The 18,559-nt window shown below is 49.7% G+C and overlaps 8 protein-coding genes across 8 annotated transcripts; 2 read left to right on the top strand and 6 right to left on the bottom strand.

Moving 5' to 3' along the window:
- Positions 1 to 450: 450 nt before the first annotated feature.
- On the bottom strand, positions 451 to 3,600 carry CI109_103264 (uncharacterized protein; the record flags this gene model as incomplete). The annotated part of the gene is made up of 12 exons (XM_032007187.2): positions 451 to 828; positions 883 to 1,058; positions 1,114 to 1,333; positions 1,387 to 1,488; positions 1,548 to 1,815; positions 1,862 to 1,951; positions 2,014 to 2,083; positions 2,139 to 2,262; positions 2,330 to 2,724; positions 2,784 to 2,852; positions 2,914 to 3,047; positions 3,104 to 3,600. The coding sequence occupies 12 exons, from the start codon at positions 3,598 to 3,600 to the stop codon at positions 451 to 453; spliced, it is 2,523 nt and encodes an 840-aa protein (XP_031858541.2).
- A 291-nt stretch (positions 3,601 to 3,891) lies between these two features.
- Positions 3,892 to 4,479, top strand: CI109_103265 (uncharacterized protein; the record flags this gene model as incomplete). Its single annotated transcript, XM_032007186.1, has 4 exons — positions 3,892 to 3,922; positions 4,009 to 4,040; positions 4,119 to 4,201; positions 4,284 to 4,479. 4 exons carry the CDS (start codon positions 3,892 to 3,894, stop codon positions 4,477 to 4,479), a joined length of 342 nt encoding a protein of 113 aa, XP_031858540.1.
- Positions 4,480 to 5,230: 751 nt separating this feature from the next.
- On the top strand, positions 5,231 to 6,040 carry CI109_103266 (uncharacterized protein; the record flags this gene model as incomplete). Its single annotated transcript, XM_032007185.2, has 1 exon — positions 5,231 to 6,040. One exon carries the CDS (start codon positions 5,231 to 5,233, stop codon positions 6,038 to 6,040), a length of 810 nt encoding a protein of 269 aa, XP_031858539.2.
- Positions 6,041 to 6,347: 307 nt separating this feature from the next.
- CI109_103267 (mitochondrial distribution and morphology protein 10) lies at positions 6,348 to 8,414 on the bottom strand (the record flags this gene model as incomplete). Its single annotated transcript, XM_032007184.1, has 8 exons — positions 6,348 to 6,473; positions 6,547 to 7,091; positions 7,155 to 7,646; positions 7,713 to 7,836; positions 7,949 to 8,090; positions 8,172 to 8,178; positions 8,235 to 8,310; positions 8,394 to 8,414. 8 exons carry the CDS (start codon positions 8,412 to 8,414, stop codon positions 6,348 to 6,350), a joined length of 1,533 nt encoding a protein of 510 aa, XP_031858538.1.
- A 1,311-nt stretch (positions 8,415 to 9,725) lies between these two features.
- On the bottom strand, positions 9,726 to 10,371 carry CI109_103268 (uncharacterized protein; the record flags this gene model as incomplete). Its single annotated transcript, XM_032007183.1, has 3 exons — positions 9,726 to 9,881; positions 10,000 to 10,144; positions 10,268 to 10,371. 3 exons carry the CDS (start codon positions 10,369 to 10,371, stop codon positions 9,726 to 9,728), a joined length of 405 nt encoding a protein of 134 aa, XP_031858537.1.
- Positions 10,372 to 13,159: 2,788 nt separating this feature from the next.
- On the bottom strand, positions 13,160 to 13,735 carry CI109_103269 (uncharacterized protein; the record flags this gene model as incomplete). The annotated part of the gene is made up of 4 exons (XM_032007182.1): positions 13,160 to 13,191; positions 13,256 to 13,333; positions 13,399 to 13,508; positions 13,578 to 13,735. The coding sequence occupies 4 exons, from the start codon at positions 13,733 to 13,735 to the stop codon at positions 13,160 to 13,162; spliced, it is 378 nt and encodes a 125-aa protein (XP_031858536.1).
- A 1,465-nt stretch (positions 13,736 to 15,200) lies between these two features.
- CI109_103270 (uncharacterized protein) lies at positions 15,201 to 16,018 on the bottom strand (the record flags this gene model as incomplete). The annotated part of the gene is made up of 4 exons (XM_032007181.1): positions 15,201 to 15,476; positions 15,680 to 15,767; positions 15,835 to 15,845; positions 15,920 to 16,018. 4 exons carry the CDS (start codon positions 16,016 to 16,018, stop codon positions 15,201 to 15,203), a joined length of 474 nt encoding a protein of 157 aa, XP_031858535.1.
- A 246-nt stretch (positions 16,019 to 16,264) lies between these two features.
- Positions 16,265 to 18,535, bottom strand: CI109_103271 (tRNA pseudouridine(38-40) synthase; the record flags this gene model as incomplete). Its single annotated transcript, XM_032007180.2, has 9 exons — positions 16,265 to 16,436; positions 16,495 to 16,554; positions 16,617 to 16,833; positions 16,887 to 16,959; positions 17,031 to 17,184; positions 17,245 to 17,538; positions 17,610 to 17,900; positions 17,958 to 17,990; positions 18,066 to 18,535. The coding sequence occupies 9 exons, from the start codon at positions 18,533 to 18,535 to the stop codon at positions 16,265 to 16,267; spliced, it is 1,764 nt and encodes a 587-aa protein (XP_031858534.2).
- Positions 18,536 to 18,559: the final 24 nt, after the last annotated feature.

The following is an 18,559-nucleotide window of genomic DNA, read 5'->3' on the forward strand; positions in this document are numbered from 1 at the left end:
GAGAAGTAGTTGTCCACTGGATGTGAGACAGCAATGAGGAGAGTGTGTCTCTCAATGAGAGTCTGTGATGGGCTGATGGGCTGAGTGTAGATGAGACTATAAGAGGACGAGGGTTTGATGAACAATTGTTGGTTGATATACAATCTCTTTAATCTGAAACGGACAATGGTCAATGCACGCACTACCTCATCTCTGGCGTCATTGTTATCAAAACGCATACCTCCGTGGGAAAGTACGCTTGGCAATATCGGGCATTGTCCTCTTGCTGTCTCGACTTCCAGCACGTATCCAAAGCACATCAAGTAAGATGATCAGAGCAGCCACAAGTACATGGCATATCACATACAAGGACTGCATAGTCCAGCTGAGAAATGTGTATACAGTTATCCCGCCAAATCAAGTTCAGCAACATCGTTATCGTAATCCTCGTAATCCATTGTCCGACCAACATTAAAACATCTCATCATCGTCATCCCCTGCGACTTCTGCCAGATCAAATCCACTTTCTTCTCTCAGCATCTTCCCGCCCATATACCCTCCTTTACCCCTGCCTCCGACTGTCAATGTCCCGAATTTGCTGTTAAAGTTCGCGAGATCCATCTGACTGAATGTTGCGCGCATCTTTGAAGCAGAAAGAGTTAATGTCGATTTGGTATTGGCTGTCATGGAGGGGGAGAAATCGTCGTTTGACACGACTAGTGTTGGGAGAGGCTGATGTCGGATCGGGGTTTCGGTTTCGGTGGTCTCGGGTGTAGGGTCCATTGGTGAGAGTGCCGCATTGATCCACTCAAAGATTTGTGAGACTTTGGCTTCAGCCTCAGTGCACCGCTGAATCACATCCGTCAGTACATCTTCGCCTCTCTTTTCGATGACCGTACGTACCATCTGCAGCATCTTGTTCTCCGCTGTCACATGCCTAATATTCTCATCCAATCTGTTCGCCCAAATCTTCTTGCTGTCCAGTTGATTCTCCAGGGTCCTGATCTTGCCAACAAATTCCTTCTCCACATCTTCTCGGACTTTTCGAGAGGGTTCGCGAAGGTGTCTTTCGTAGTCATCTGGAGATCCCCGTAGATTAGTAAATGACCCAGTGCCAAAAACGTTGAAACGCACCGGCAATCAATCTCAGCTCGCTGACTTCGTTCTGCAGCTGAACAAGTTGAGCATCTGGTTCTAGAGGTCTTGTAGCAAGCTCTGCTCGAAGTCGCGCAACCTCGTCTTCCAGCTCTGCTCGTTCGAGCTGCTCAGCATGCAATGCCTCCTGCAATTCTGCAGCGGATCGGTCAAAGTCAAGCTTGGGGTACTTCATCTTGGCAGGACTGGGCGGAACAACCTGAAAGACGGCGGGTCAGCGAGGGATCGCAGTTTGGTGTGCATCCGACTCACCATCGATTGGTTGTTGGGATCAGGCGAAGTGACATTGACTGAAGTCAAGATCATACTTCTCAACTCGTTCAACCTCTTCTCCATGGCATCGTTCTTCTCCCGCTATGGTGCAGGGGACATCAGTGACGGTTGGCTTTAGCCGCTACGAGAGGCAAACTTACCTCTCCCTTGCTTGAGGTAACAGCATCTCCACCGTTCTCTTTCTCTCTCAATTGAGCCCTCAGCTCGGCGATCTCGGTCTGATACTGCTGGATCAAGGCATGAGGATCGACTACCTCCTTCTTCTGAGCCTTGAGCACCACTCGTTTCAGACCTTGAGCAAACGCGAGTGTCGAGATAGACTCGGCCAGGTTTAATGCCGACGGCGACACTGTACAGATAACGGAGATGAGGGCGTCACCGGACAGAGAGTTTTGCAGCAATCGTGTACTGAACCAAAGTCAGCCAGTGCGCTTTCTCACACAAGCCAACTCACAGCTTGCTGTCCCTGTATGGAACGTGGGTGACATTTCGCTTGGAAGCGAGATCCGCCAGTTTAGAAATAACGAGCTTGAGAGTAAGAAGACTGAAGAACGCCACGGTATCAGCGGCATGCGTGGTGAAAGGAAAAACGTCAGGTGTACGCACGATTGATTAATATGTTTTCCCTCTGCATTCCTCTCCTTGGACGAAGTGTGCTTTTCCGAACCGGCCAAATCTACCGGTCGCACTGTCAGCTTGCTCCTCACATATGGACGGAAGACGAAGCTCACCAATGATGGAAAGTGTGCTGATCCTTGTTGTCTTGTCGCCAGCGGCCTTGAGTCTGCCTCCGGGCGTTCTGGCACCCACCGGTCCTTCGTCCACAATAGTATTTCGCGATCTTGATTCAATCGTCTGTACGGCTCATGGTGATCAGTACAATTGGATGGTCTTCGTATACGGTGCACGATGTAAAACTCACCACTCTGAAGACACAATGACTTCTTGAACTTCTCGAGTTCCAGTCCGTCGCACCAACCTTTCTCCTCTCTTCACCTGATCTCAAGACCCTACGAACCTCGTCCTCTGTCCTGACTGCCATCTCCGTCAAGCCATTGATCACCACACCCTTCTTCGTTTCGCTGAGCTGTAGTTCTACTCCGGATAAGAGATCGATGATGGCTTCGTTGTACAGCTCGAGGTAAGAAGCGCGGAGGAGGTATTCTCTATCGGGAGTAGCGCGGATCTGAGCGAACACATCCGTGATGGATAAGGGAATTATTCCAGGCTCTGCGGAAGAACCGGTGAGAGTGTGGGTTTTACCTGAAGCAGTCTGTCCGTAGGCGAAGATGACAGCGTTGTAGCCCTCCATGGCGGCTGAATTCGTGGGCGGTATCAGTGGGTTGCGGCGGGCGTGGACGCATAGATTGACTCACATCGGACATGTCTTCTGGCAGAAGTGCCATACACGCCTCCGTTATCAGAGTGTGGGGGAAGGATGCGGTCTACCATGGATAATATATCAGGTTAGCCACGATGACAAGCAGTATCTAGTATTTGACATACCAAAGATCCAGTCTTTATCTTCTCTGGTCCCCTCCGTTCCTTTGGCAAGTTTGATGATATGTTGATCGTGTTCAGGCATAGTCCATATACATGCAGAGTCCGTGCGCAACTCCGTAGCGTTGGGAGGTCGGACTCTGAATAACGAGTCAGCTGTGACTGTTCCGGTCTCTTCAAGTGATACCCAGCTTACCGAACCGAAACGAGTACTGCTTCTGTTTGACCTAACTCATGATCGTACTCCTCGAACGCTGAATCCAGCTCGTTATTCCCCACCGTATCGATAGGCGCACTCATCCATTCGTCTGAAAGACCGTTGATATTCAATCCTCTAGCAGCGGTGAAAGGTGATGGTGCAACTCGTTTTGATCCTGGCGTGGAAGTTGGAAGAGGTGGGACAGGAGGTGGTGCTGGACTTCGCGCTCCAAGAGGCTTGACCAATACTCTCGATTTCGCCTCGGGTGTTGTCGCGCTCTTGATCTTGAGCTTGACAGAACCACCACCTTCCTTCGGTGCGAGCATTGAGCCGAGAGAAGACGGTTCGTGAGGTGTGTTGGAGTTATGGGATGTGGTGAGAGGTGGGGATTTGAGACCTGTAGGTGTTTTGGCAGAGAGCAGTGTACGTGGTCGTGATGACATTTTGGGTGTACCCAACGTCGAGGGAGGTCGTGAGCGTGATTGAGGTTCCATCGCGGTGATACGTGGAAGCGATGGGGAAGAAGGTGGGGAGGATCGAAGAACGAAGGAGGAAATACGCTGCAGTTGGATGTAGAAGTATGTGAAGAGGTTGAATGATGAGTTTGATTGTTGTTGACTCTGGCCGAAACAAGTCAGTCGCCATCATTTGATCCCGTCGGTTTTTTTTACGAGAGAGACAAACCATTCCTGGTCCTGGGTGCATCCATCGGAACAAGGTTATAACTAAGGTGTGCATATGCATACAGCTGCATACATACACTTTGCAGAGGTCTCATCGTCATTATGGATCTGTCATATAACCTCGTAGCGTCCAGTGAGTTGGCGATGAGTCGCACATCGAATTTCTTCCATGCAGCCAGCAGAAACGGGTGACTGACCTCGTCTCTCCCTCATTCGCAGAATGCGCTGAGCAGATGGCCAAGTACCAGGAAGTGAGTGGATGTGTGGTAGTGCTGCACGCCCGCAATGTGGCTCGAGTGTATGTCAAGCTGACATGACCTTCGCTCCAGTGCGTATTGAAGAACCAAGCGGAAGACTGGAACACGATCTGTCGTCCTGAAGGACGTGCGCTGGCCGCATGTGCTGATGCTAGGTGGGTGCATACGAGGCACATGTAGTATACACACAGAGCTAATCTCGAACCTACCACTACTTTATTGATCATTGTGCTACAGCGTACCCCATCTATCGGAATTGAAGAACTCCTGCGCTCCTCAGATTTCGACATACCGACAATGTCTCGACAAACACTCTTCCCAGAGCGAGGAAGCGATAGGTGAGAAGTGTGGTGGTTTGATGAAAGAGTTGTGGGAGTGTAGTGAGCGGACTATGAAGGAGATTGAGAAGCGAGAAGGAGCCAAGTTGGCTTGATGACGCCGAGTGGTGGAATGATGGAGAGGGAAGATCGAAGGGCGGATGGCAAGTGGACAAGTGATGGTAGATCACAAGCAGGGGACAAGGCGAGGAGGAACTTATCATATCATACAGCATTTCATGGCATTGCATATCAACGAACCGGATACGACGCTTCGAGGAGAGGTGATAGATTGCTTATCGTCTTGGTTGGATCTTTGCGCCCCGCAAGGAAATGTTACCTTTACAGCCCTCTGCCTCGACCACTGTTACATCGCCTACGGTCAGCCTGCCTACTTCACCCCTTGCCCGAACAAGACTGATCACACTGATTTCTCTCGTTTACTTGACACATACTGACAAACAAAGGATGGTCACCTCACCTACCTTTCATGACAAACCTCAAACTCTTATTCGAAAAGTGTTAGAGTCTTGTGACACTCCACTGCCTTCCTTTCTTCCTTCGACTGTAGAGCAAATCACCCTCCTTACATCACTCACCCTTTCCTTTTGCAGTGGCGTAATCTAGAGTGATATCGAACGTCCTCGATTGGAGAAAGTGCTCGACGTACGACGATACAAGCATAACTTCTCGGAAGATAGGAAGAACACAGTCACTTGTCCTTCTTTGTCAAATCACTGGAGCAACGAAGGAGCAATATCAGAAGCAGAAGCAGAAGCAGAACACATAGCTTGTTGCGAAGAGGACAGGGAGGGATACTCTCGACCCGACTATTGGCAACAAGGTTGAGTGCGTTACAGCCTATATATGCCTGTTTCCCCAGTCAGCCTCAACCAGGCATTCGTCAGCGGGAAACTCAATACGAGTGGTATACATGCAACGCCGCCTATGATACACTCTGAGATGTCACCCACTAATCATCACCGCCATCATCACCAAGTCTACCCTTCCCCCTCTTTTCGCACCTCCGGCGCATGCGCAGGCACCAGACGACCCATCACACCCTCGCCACCGAATACCCATCCACTCTTACTAATCCATTCAAGCAGCTCTACTTCGCAAGATGTAGCTGAACGACTCGATCGACTTCACGCTACCATCTCAGCTGTTCTCAAGGGATACTCAAGTTTATCGAACCCCTCACCGATATATCTCGATTCGCTGAACATGTTCCACGAACGAGCAAAGGCTTTGATCGCTATTTCCGTTGTCCAACAACAACAGAAGGAGGTCAAAGCGGAGCAGGAGATTGGGAAGAGATATACTCACAAATCACCCTCCCGACATCACCATCATCATCATGCTAGTCCTCCAAGCCTCACAATGACACCACACATCTCTCCCCCTGCCCAAGAACCTAGCAACCTGCTTGGCGAGATCGAACAACTCGAATCAGATTGGTGGAACAGTGAAATCGCAAGTACTTGGTTCGGTCCAAGACCTAATCTTACACCGTCTCGATCTCAGTATTCGTACGATAACTTCTCAAAGAGGAGAACGTCAGCGACGACACTGAATAGCTTTGTAAGTGCGAGTAGTGAGGGGAGAGGGTCGAGTATTGGGTTCGGGGCGATAAGAAGGATGGATGCCAGTTATGTGGGGTTGAACGATGAGTAGAAGGATGAGTAGAACGAGGAAAGCAAGGTGGCAAGCTGTGAGACATAAGAGGTGGCAGAGAATGAGAGAGCCTTAGATTTGTACAGTATTCGAGACCCTCCTGACCAAATTGTATCGCCATGTCATCGAGACTGTTTCCTGTTGTACCGCTCGTTACAAGTGTTGTATGATCGCTGATCGCTTGGTATTCCATATGTATGTATATTCATGTATTGAAGGCACAAATCGTTGTCAGCACAACCACCCTCTAGCTCGGAATAGCCATCATGCCGGTTGCAAGCACCGTGTCACCTTCCACAGATCCCCCTCACGAGAAGTACTGCACTTCCAATCCTACACTCCGTATTGGCCGTTGTCGACTAGCCAAATCTGAGATGATCCCGACTGACACCAGGACCTTTCGTATCCTCGCTTCATAGAGCAAGGCAATCGACTGGGAGGAGGACAGCTATCAGCTTACATCCCCAATTTCGAAACTTCATTGCCATGTGACTTGATTCAATTACCCAATTGCCGGTCAATCTCGCCTTCAACACCCCATCTCTATCCTCCTCCATCCCACTCGAAGGCTGCGAGGACATTTTGACATCTCTCGAGCTTACAGCCGATTCGGTCGCGCTCGTCACTAAGGGTATAGGCGAATCCAACTCCCTCTCCGCTTTCTCATCTTCTCTCAAGCTAGTCCCGCTCAAAGCTTTTCGTCGCTCTTCCAGCTCTTTGCGTCGCTCTTCCATCTCCGCATCTTCCTGGAAGGGCGGGAGAGATGATTGCACAGTAGGTGTACTATCGTTGCTACTATCTCGCTTTCCGCGTCGTCGGCCGATCCACCATTCTCCGCCTATGCTGAGGTCAGATTCGTACGAGTAGACATTAACGCCGAAACGAGTGGAAAGGGCAACTGTCGGTGAAACCTGGGCAGAATAGGCAGAGGAGAGGAAACCAATAAGAGGGTTGTACAGCAGGGTGAGAGTTGTGGGTGGGGATGGCGGCGGAGAGTTGGGTGATAGGGGAAGAGTTGGCGGGATGGTGGTGAATCGAAGACCGGTAGAGACTGAGACGAATAACGCTATGGTCAGCACACGTACATAGAGGTGTATGGATGCTCCGAACTCACTACCGAAACTTCTCTGCTTCGCTGAAAAGTAAACCTCTCCACCTGCTGAGAACCTCCCCCTCAGACCACCCTCCATCATCTCCTCTTCATCAATCCTCTTGCCCTCTTGTATCTCCCTCTCTTTGCTCTCAGCAACGGCAATAGCTCTTCTCTGCTCTTCACCACCTTGCCATCCGAAATTATACAATCCTCTCAATCCAAACATCCCATCTTGAGCAGAGTATGTATATTCGCCGGAATATCGACCGGTATCATGTTGTAAGGAAAGAAGGATGTTGCCCGGTGTCGGCGGTGAGGGAGCAGGTGTAGATGGTTCAGAAGGTTGTCGAGAGTGGGAGGGAGGAGAGTGTGGTGAAGTCGGACGAGTAGGGGACGGTGGAGCTGGTTGAGATAGGAAGGCAAGGTGCGCCTGGAGAGTCGGCGTGAGACGAGTTGTGGCCAGTCCTGAAAGGTGGAGGGAGGGGAGATGGAGTCGAGAGTAGAATAGGTAGTCTGATTGAGTGTAGACATTAGCTCAGACAGGTCCGTGTTCTTGTCTGCAAGTAGCGCTTGACGCACCTCTGCCCTCTACTCGTCTTCCTCCAAGCCACACCTCGTCCTTTCCGACCGGTCGCTTTGGCGGTGGAAACACTCGAAACCGTTCGACCACATCCCGGAAGGCAATTGTGCGAGAGGGGCCGATCTGAGCATGACAGTAAGCCAGATCAGCTCAGTACGTATATGGTAAACTGAAGCCAGCCAGCAAGTAATGCTGTGCACAGATATTTGCGAGTTCAAAAGAGATCTCCACGTACCTCTTCCAACGGCTCTGAAGTGGTGATATACGAGATGGACCCGTTTAGCTGCGGTAGCGCATCAAGCGCATACGAAGTGAAGAATATAGGAGTGGGAGAGTTGGCCAGTTGGAGTATGAGTGATTGGGGTATTTGGAAGTCTCTGAATTTTGTTCATGCCATGTCAGCTTGGTCAAGTAGGACACTCGTCTGCAAAAAGAAGGGATTGCTTGACAGGACTTACAAAAGCGCTACGAGAGAACATGTCATCAGTCATTGTCTCAAGACCGATTGAGATCACACTCACCACTTGATGACCTCGTGATTGAGCTGTACAAGTTATCCTCGTTCCATCCTATCGCGGCGTAGTAGTCGCGCAGGATCTGTAACGGGACGGGAGGTGTAAACAATCGTTCGTTCAAAGGACCGGATATTCGGCGAAGGACGACCAAGCTTGTCGACTTACAAACGTGGAGAATCCTATCATGGTGTTGGATACCGTGCTATCTCATCAGCGAGAACTGGCTCGTTCGATACGTGTGTGATATAACGAGATGCTTGCAATGATGTTTAGTGTAAATGATACACCGTGAGCTGCCAATGATAACAATAAACGAACGACTTGGAAGGCGCTAAAACCAAAAGTGGAGGAGGTCCACCCGCGTTTCGTCGGTTCTGCTATGGGGTATGGCGAGACTCTTCGGTCGTTCTGAATGTCACCAAGCTCGCTCTGAGCATGCTTGCGCAACATGCTGAGGCTGGACTCAAGATGCATTCTTAGAGTCATTCGCACGATGTTTTGGTACATGAGTCTTCTCAACGGTTTCCAATCTACCTTCATGCCAAACACCCACCACACACACGCAACCACATGGAACTAGCACACAGGTACATTCGCCCATGCCGTCGTTTAGTAGCTCCTCTATCAGGTCCATTCTCTCCCCCGGCTTGTCCATGGCTGCATTGAGGATGTCGACTTGACCTGCACTCGATGACAGGATAGCTATAACTTGAGTTGCACTTGCATATCTCTATTCTGACTACCGACTAATTGCTTCGTCCTTTCTTCAACTCTCACCCGATTTCTCATCCTTGTCAGATCGTTCACTTGCTCTTCTCGGGTCGGGTGGCGTTGCTGTAAGCGAAAAGGGCGGGAAGTCAAGCGGGCAACTCTGCCCATGTTCAAGCAGTGGCGGTCACACATCTCGCTCTTATACTGACACGCCATGATCCTCATGCACACCCGATGCTACCTGGACTGTAAGAGAAGCTGGACAGGAGCACCTCTGAAGCGTTTCGCACGGATGCATAGTTTGTGCGAGTCTATCTCGACTCTATTTTAACGAACACTACAATAGTTGTTCTATAAATTTTAGTTGGCGTTGCGTTAAATTGCGTTGCTAGATTATACAATGATATATAAGTTAATATATTTTGATATCACGCTGGATCTCCACACGGCCCCTATCTACTAGAGATAAGGAGGGGTATGGTAGATACACGGATAGTTGCTTAAGGCCCGGAATGGAATGATCGTGGTACAGCAAAGAGCCCAAAATGAGAGGAAGTTGATCATAACGAGTGACAGTGGTTGGTGTAGTGTTTGTTTCGTTGTTCGTGGATGTAGAGAGCGAGTAGGTAGATGCGATACAGGAGGGGAGAGTCGATAGAGTATATGTATGTATGTGATGTATATGCGATCAAGCATTGTACATCATCACACTAGTAGATGCGGGTCGAAGAAAGTGGCAGAGGAGTGGAGGCGAGGCGCGCGTACGGTGAATGTGGCACTTTTCGCTTAGTTCCTCTTCTTGTAGTGCCATGAGATGGGGAACACTCCGAGGTCAAAGTTGTTGTCCGTGAGGGCTCCGAATGCACTGGGAGAAAGGTCGAGCGATCCCCAGGAGCAAGTAGGACACTCATCCGCAACTTGTGCTGTGATAGACTTGCCATTCTGCAAAGAAAACGGTGTTTAAAGTCAGCTCGTGGTCGTTTTCCTCCATTTTTCACCTCCCCCGTCCCCTCCTCGCCCATTTCGCTCTTCTTTCACGTCTGAACACGTCTAAACTCACGTCGGTGTTGGTAATCACGACCTTCTGGCCACAGTTGCCTCCGTAGCCGTTGAGGCCGTACTGGGCGGAGTTGACGGCGACGATGTAGTCGGAGTCAACGTTGTTCCAGCCACAGGCACCAAGACCGACAGAGAAGTAGGTAGCCCTGGAGAGAGTGGAGGTAAGTCAGTGATCGTTCCTGTAGAAGATCGGTAGATAGCCACAGTTTGACCACAGAAGTGGCAGGTTACCGGGAAGAGAAGGGTGTGGCATGAAAGGTGTGACTCACTGTCCGTTGTGGGTCTTTCGCTTCTCGAGTTGCTCGACCTCGGCGACGGGGGCGGCGAGGACGGAAGAAGCGACGAGAAGGACAGCGAAGAGTTTGGCGAACATTTTGTATGTGTTGTTGGTGGGTTGGTTGGGTTGGGGTTTCTTACAAAGAAAGTGAGTGGTAGTGGTTGTTAGTGAGTGAGTGTTAATGGAGCGGTTGGCTTTTTGTTTTGGATGGAGAAAAGAACAGCTCGAAATCTGGTATCTGTCTCGTCCTTCTTTATACCTTTGATCACAAATACGACCACATGTATTTTACCATTCCATTCCAAACGTTTTTTGAGGCCCAACCCCAAGTTGTTCTTCCATTCCATTTCCCGGATGAAAAGCATTAACTTATCGATCGGCGTCGGAGCAGCAGCCAAAGGCGGCGGCGCCAGGTGTTCCCAGACAAAGTGGACAGGTGGACATCGGTACACCGTCGATTTCGGGTACGATTCTGGCTCTGGCTCTCTGGCTCTTTGGCTCTGGCCTTTTCGGTCCGAAGACAATGGAATAGCCTTGAGCCGAGAACATTACATGAAGCAATTGATTCACCCAAAACCCCATATCAACGAGACCCCAAAAATCATCGTTTCCCCGCAATCAAAATGGGTTCGTTGTCGATAAAATCTGTTTTTTTGTTCTCGTAATGTCCTTTTGCTCGGTACGTTTGCACCTGCGCGAGCAGCTACGCCTTTGATGAGTGATAGCGCCAAGGTTTCGGTATATCCTACCTGAACACATCATTCCTGCATTTACGGTGTGAAGATTGAGTCTCGTCTTTCATTAACAGGATCAGAATCAAGGGATATCCAGTATGACGGTAAGTCATTCAAATCAAGATACGATGAGGTAAGAGCTCCAAGGTTGGAGTATCAGAGTTTCGCTCCATCGCTGCTCCAGCTCCAGCGGTGTGATACCGCTCATCAGTAGAGATGGGCAAGAGGACGGAGCTGAGGATAAATTGTTGTCCAAACCCACCCTCCCTTGCTCCCCGTGTCTACCGCTCGTCCTGGGTTTATCCCGAAGAACATAGAGCTCGACTGAATAAGGAAAGATGTTCGGTAACTACCCTTTAAGAGCTTGTCTTGAAAACCTTCAAGGGCATGATCGGCACTGACACTGACACTGACACTGATCGTATCAGAGCGGAGGCAGGACCGAAAGTCATGCCGTATGAAAGGCATTGATTGGTTCAGCTCTGACTGGAGTATTACCACATGTACATGCAGTAAATGTAGGGCTTACAATACTTTACCCCTGAATAACCAAAGCACCCCAATTTAGACTACCCCCTCTGATCGTCAAACACGCGGTAGGGACGGACACGGTACGGTATAAGCTTAAGGGAGATCAGACTGACTGGGAACATGTACCGATCGGGAGCGGATTGCTCCTCCTCAGGACAGAGGACAGCTATCCCCTTGCCTATCGCGCCATGTAAGGAGCATCAGAGAGGCGCAAAACTCCACTGACATCAGTAACCCCAAATTGAATTTCTAGGGTTTGCCGGTATGCCTATGAAAATCATTCCTCTACATACTGGTGCACAGACTGAGGGGGTACAATATCCCCTTCGCCTATTCGGTCGATCTCCTGTCTTACTATACTGAGATACCCTTATGCATTCACAAGTGTACCAAAGAGATTTTCCCACTGTGAAAGGATAAAAAATTACTCGATAGAGCCTCTGTCTCTGCCTCGAATAAAAACGGGGGTGAGCTGCCACGCGACAAGGGATTATATCAGATTCCAGACCGGGTCGGAAGATGAGTTGGTATACCGGTGCCTTTGCTTACGATTCTGGCACCGAACATGATAGTACGTACAATTCCGTCCGGGACATACGGGATCGGCACTAACTTGCAAAAATTTTGGGGTCGGTAATCTATACCATTGAGTGTATAGCAATAGACTTGGTCTGGCTATGTTATGTAGTAATGAAGCAATCAGTTTTACTACGCTAACCGGTGCATGAGTTATGCGATGGAGCGGTCACTGCGATTAGTTCAATACAAGACAAAAGTAAGGAAGGTAACGAGATACCTGTACACCTCTAGCCACGCGGACGCTATGAGTTATAGCATTACGTGCAGTATCTCGGTCGGTTGATAAACCCTATTAGCCGTACAGGACCCCGCTTACGGGTTCGATGTGAAAGAGGCCAGCAGTGTAACGGGAGTGATTTGGAGCCATAGGAACTGGGGTCTTAGTACAACTACATCATACTTACTCCGTGGCCAGACTGATTCTATACATACCATATCGGTACCAGAGGCGTCCGGGTTATGGATTGCGGTTGGGCTTGACGGTTGGCGCTCTCGATTGGCGCTTTACAACTCAAGTCGTGGGGAGCATATCGAGAAGATGTCGGCCGGAAAGCTGGTCGGCCGACCTATCAAGTTACAAGTCAGTCATTTGCGCCAACTTGGATTGGAGCAAGTCCTTGGCAGTAGGTTTGAGTCAATCAGTCAGTCAGTCGGTCGATCAGTGCCACTCTTCGCAGATTAGACAGATCAGTAAAGCCAACCCATACCCCTGCTCGTACTGTGCCAGATGAACGTCTTGCATTCAATCGTTTTGTACGATTCTACAATCTAATTTGTAATGAGCGTAAACGATACAATGACCACAATCTCACCACCAGGGCATGAAAGGGAGAATGAGAAAACCAGAAATGCCCAATGCGAGATGCGAGATAAGATGCTAATTCGAGTCGAGACGTGCAATCAATGCAGCTCGACAAGATGAGAGGGAGACATAGACGGCGGAAGAGTCATTGCAGTGTCCGTGAGTTCGTAAAGAGAAGAAAGGGTCGTGAAATGGGTGTCGTTAGGGAGATGGCGATGGGACGGGTGGGAGGATCCGTTTAAAGGTAACCCCACTTCATCTCGAAGATACCTATTCAGAGTAAGAATGTCAGCAAGTCATACTTACGCCTCGAAAGCGTCGGTCTGCAACTTACCCTGGTCCATGTTGCCATCGGCGAGGAACTCGAAGAGACCGGTCGACAAGTCGAGGTCACCGGAGCTACATGAGGGGCCTGCAGAGGAAAGTATTTGTCAGCAAGGTTATTGAGTAGCGCAAGACAGGATATGCCAAACTCACACTCATCGGCAACGGTGGGGAAGGCCATCTTCTGGGTGGCAGGGTTCCACAACCAGAGCTTCTGGCCACACTTGGCACCCTCGTACTGGGCAGAGTTGACGGCAACGATGCTATAGTGGAAGAGAGGTTAGTTGACGTTCCCAACACTACTGATGTTAAAGCTTCAGAGGTAGACTCACTAGTCGCTGTTGGAGTTGGTCCATCCACAAGCACCCAAACCGGCGTCGAAGTAGGTGGCGGTACCGGCGTTGTCGGCTCGCTTCTCGAAGGAAGGAGCGGCAGCGACGAAAGTCGCGGCGAGAGTTGCGAAGAGAGCAGTCTTGGTGATTGAGAACATTTTGTTGGTGTTGGGTATTTGTTTAGTCTTTGGACTTTTGTTTGGTATGATAGTCGAGTGAGTGACTGTTTTTGTTGTTCGTTGGGTGATTGATTGATTGGATAGATGAACGGGATGAAGAGGTCTGAGGAGGGGGGTTTATATACCTTTTTTCAGAAGACGATCCCCAAAGATCATGATGACCTCGAAAAGATTTTGAGGTCGACCTTGACATTGCGGGTTGATCTACCGTCCCATCTAACAAAGAGAGAGAGAGAGACACGACTGATCGACACGCAATTCACCCTCAACTTTCTTAGGCTTAGGCTTTGCCTTTCTCGACGTCATTATGGGATCCTGCAAACACCCCATTCTTCCTTTTAGTCTCTCTATTCACGAAACGGATTTGTCCAGACAAAGAAAGGTTGTTTCATCGCAGAGGGTGTGAGGGTGAGGGTGAAGGGTCAAGTATCGACCCCGATTCTTCCCCCAATGTGCGAAACAATGACGTTCTCGCGTTTCGTCGGTTGGCCCATACGGGGTACCCCTTTCTGCGAAACAGATCTTCCTGAGCGGTCATTGTTCTGCGGAGTTGGTCGGCCAGCCACGGGGGCAGCGGCATAGCGGTGCAATCGCGCTTTGACTGATTGTCCGGAGTAATCGGTATGAAGCGTATGCTGGAACGGATGTCAAAAGCATAAAACGGATTAACTCCTGCATCGCAAGTGGTCTAGAACCCCACGCGAAGAGGGAAATGCGAAACCGGGGTAATGGGATTAATCGCTCATACACCGAGTTGATAGTAACCCTACGCTAGGCAAGCTAACAGCTATCAGCTAACAGCTAACCGAGAGTGCAGACAGACGTCAGTGCTTTCTCATGTACCTACACACCCACACGACCGACTACATCCAGCCATACTTGCACCCATGAATACACTCTTAGATTTGCTCTCCTAGCTCAGGCTTTTTTGAGATCTCAAAATATTCTCTTTCTCAACTTTTCGTGAAACGGGGGTGTTCGGGGTAGTTGTGGGGTTGTAATTACGAAATAGCGTCTTTTGCCGCCGGTAATACGTCATCCCCCCTTGCATCCCCTTGTAACAGCGCTACGGCCGAGCAGGTTAGCTGTTGCTTGATGCATACACAATGCTCAATACACGGTGATCCGGACGTAGAAGGCAAGATGCATGCACGTACTGGGTCAGAACTCGGCACGGACAACATGCTGCAATGCGTCCGTTCAGGCGGCTATAGGAGTCCTCGCAGTCACATTGAGCATCCCGTGTGAGAAAGATCACCACTATACGTTATCGTCGAGCGAGGTTGGTACCTTGTCTCGTAACATAGACAGTTGTTCAGCTGCCCCAACACTCACAGAGAAGGCACAGACCAGTCTGATCAACAATGCTACGAAAGATTTGTGCCTTTCCAGAGAGCGTAAACAATCGTAGATAGGCACATGCATACCACTATTCCTTTCAGAGTTACAACCTCCCCTTTGTCCCTGCCCCAATCTCTGCCAAAACCCCATCCCCATCTCTCAACACACAAGCTCCGTGACCTACAACCTTCCCTTCCAACCCCCTCTCTTTGACCCATTCCCAGATTGACGCATCATCTGCACCTGGTTGGAACCAGACGCTGTGGGGTTCGTTGTTTGGAGAGGGAGGAGAAGGGAAGAGCGATTTGAGGATGGGGAGTGATTTGGATGGGTGGATTATTATTGATATAGATGTAGAGGAAAGGTCGGGGATTGACAGCTGTTTACATGGAGAGAGTATGAGAGGGGTTGTCAGACGTCAGCATTTTGACCATTGGTGGGCTCGTGGGCCCGATAGGCTTGTTACACGTGAAAGACTGAGAACCACAGATTGGGGTGTCCAGACGGGGACGGGTCGGGATAAATGGGCTGAAGCGTGTTTGTGTGTCCCAGTGAGAGCGAACATGGTCGGATGAGACGCACTGGATCAGTCAAGACTTGCAATCCTTCTATCTCCTCGGACGGTTGATCAGGTCGTACAGCCGTCACTGGGAAATCGCGAGTTTGGTACCTGGTCGCAAACCGATCAGCAAACATATCGTCTTTTGCTCTTCATTGCTGGAAACCACCACACCCACCATCTCAATACCTAAATTATGGCATAGTGGAAACCCATCAGCGAAAGAACGACAAGTAAGATTCGTCCTCCACGAGCATACTCACCTTGTTATCGAATCTCGACCTATCGCTCAATACACGTCCTATCACTGCGTACTTTTGCGCCGAGAAAAAGTTCTTCATAGCTGGTGTGACGGCCGACATCGTCTCTGATCAAGTTGAGGTGATTCAATAAGCTTGTGTGATGAAAAACGGGAAGATAGATATGGTGTGTATGGATGATGGATGATTGCGAGTGCGAGTGCAGTGCGGGTGTGTCATCAACAAACCGGCAATCTCTATTTAGCCGAACTCTCCTCCATCCGTTGCACCGTGATCACTACTACTACTTTTGACAAGATACCATGTATGCATACATAAGCGTATATGTAATTACATCAAGCTTGATACCTACCCCTCAAGCTCGCCCTTCCTCAATGCATCCTGATCAACTTCCTCGTCGTCACTATCCACCTCATCATCCACCGAGTCCTTCTTTCCTTCTTCTCCATCTTTCGCAGCTCTTCTTGCCTCGACGGCGCGTTTTGACAGATCTGCTTCAGGGGGTATGATACCTTGCGTACTACAAGAAACATATCAGCTTAGACCGTGATGTCGATGTCAAAGGCCTGCAAGCTTACTTTAAGAATGCCAGACCACTGCTGGTCGAACAGTCCATCTGTCTCATCCACTTGTGGAATCTAATCAAAGGGCACATGTCAGCTCGAATCCACCCTGGTGCGTGATCAGAACTGGTACCTACACGTGATGTTCCAGCTCTTCCTGCCTCAGCTTCTCATAGATCCACTTGACCTTGAACGCGTGCATCTGCTCTGCGTATAGCCCAAAGTCGACCGGATCCCGATCATCGGTCAATCCATTGAGCTTTTGAGTGATCCTGTCGTTGTATACGCCGAATTGGGGAGCTTCGAGCAGAAGACCGAGAGGAGGAGCTTTAGGGATATGGATACGCTTGGGACCTGTGGATGCCATGTTAGCCTAAGTCGAATACCGAAACCACAGTGAGACTTACCGAAAGTCTCAGGCAGGAGTGAGGGTGGAGAACCCGTTCGACACGCAAGCATCGCCATTGAGATCATTTTTCGCTACAGTCAGATGAAGGTGGCGTCAGCTGCATCGCTCTATGATACGATACGACATGACCGAAGTAGCTTACGATCTGATGCAGCATGAAACTCTGTCCGTGGATTTGCACCGAAATCCACTCGATCTCTCCGTAAACTTGAGGATCCTTCACTTCCAGTCTAATCATATATCGCTTCACCGTCCTGTCGTTGAAGGGCTTTCCGACTGTATAGTTGTGGAAGTTACTGTTTGCTCGAGATTAGCTATGTTGCTGTGACGAAGCCGTCGAGGTGAGAGATACTCACTGTGTCCCTTTGTACTGCGCGATCAAATCTCTAAACCTCTTCATCGTACCTTCGTCAACCCTCCATCCTCTTCTGCGCTCGAACTCTCCTCTGTTCCTAGGCTCGATAGCTTCTCCGGTCTCCTCATCTTGCACCATCGGCGGCGCGGCGTCGGCGAATTCTGCAGCAGGTCCAAGAGCGTCCCGCCAGCCTGGTGATGATTCGTCGAGACGCTTGGACAGAGGGTCGTCTTTGGCTGGTGGCAGGAGACAGTATGACGGGAGGAGGTATTCGTAAATACGTGAATCAGCAGCGCTGTTGACGAACGTCGTCAGCAGGTGCTCTGTCCGATCAGCTCACCGAACAGTCAAAGAAACGGTACTCACGTTCTTGCACTGAATGACTTGACAGTCCTGACAAAACCCCACATCCTAATCTGATCCGGCAAAAACGAATTCACGTATTCCGTCAAGTTCTTAAACTCATCAGGAATAGGTGGCTCCTGGATCATCTTGAGCGAGAATGCATTTCCAGCGGCGTGAACACCTGCATCAGTTCGCGCTGCTCGTTGAACATCGACCTTTCGGTGGTCTGTCGCATTATCGGCTGAGATAGCGCCGGCTTTAGCGAGGGCGACGTATAGATCTCCTTCGATGGTTTTGGCGCCGTGTGTTTGTCTGTGCGCGGTTGAGGTCAGTCACGACTCGGGAAGGTGTGATAAAGAATGTACTCACATTTGCATACCAGAATATCCGGTACCGCAGTATCTGACGATGTAGGTTAGCACATCAGCCATAAATCGCTTTATGCTGGCAAAAATGGGAATAGCATAAGACACATACCCAAGCAATACAGCACATCTCTTCTTTGGCAATCTCTTCGTGCCATCTCCTTCCGTATCCTCAGCACCTTCCTCCTTCTTTCTAGGCTCCCATACCCTCTGCGGTCTCTTGTCCGGCTGATTTCTCCTCCCTCTTCCAACTTTACCGCTGTTCGACTGATCCTTTCCTTTCCCTTTCTGCTCAGGCTCATTGACACCTGCAACCAGTTCTCCAGAGTTGAAAACGGCTTCTTCTGGGTTGATGGGGATTTCGAGTTTCACGTCGGAGATGGATACGGCTGAGGGTGCTGATGCGGTGGGTTCGAGGTGGACTTTCTTGTTAGGTGGAGAGTTGATAGGATCAGGCTTGACGCTACTGGAGGGAGTAGGTGACCTAGGTCGTTTGGATGATTCTGAGGCGTCCATAGTACGAATTAGTGTATTTCTAGTGATGATTGTGTTGAGCCATAAACGTAGTCGAGGTATGAGCATATAAACACGTTGTCGTGTCGAGAT

This window comes from Kwoniella shandongensis, chromosome 5 (genome assembly GCF_008629635.2).
Source record: "Kwoniella shandongensis chromosome 5, complete sequence".
Lineage (NCBI taxonomy): Eukaryota > Fungi > Basidiomycota > Tremellomycetes > Tremellales > Cryptococcaceae > Kwoniella > Kwoniella shandongensis.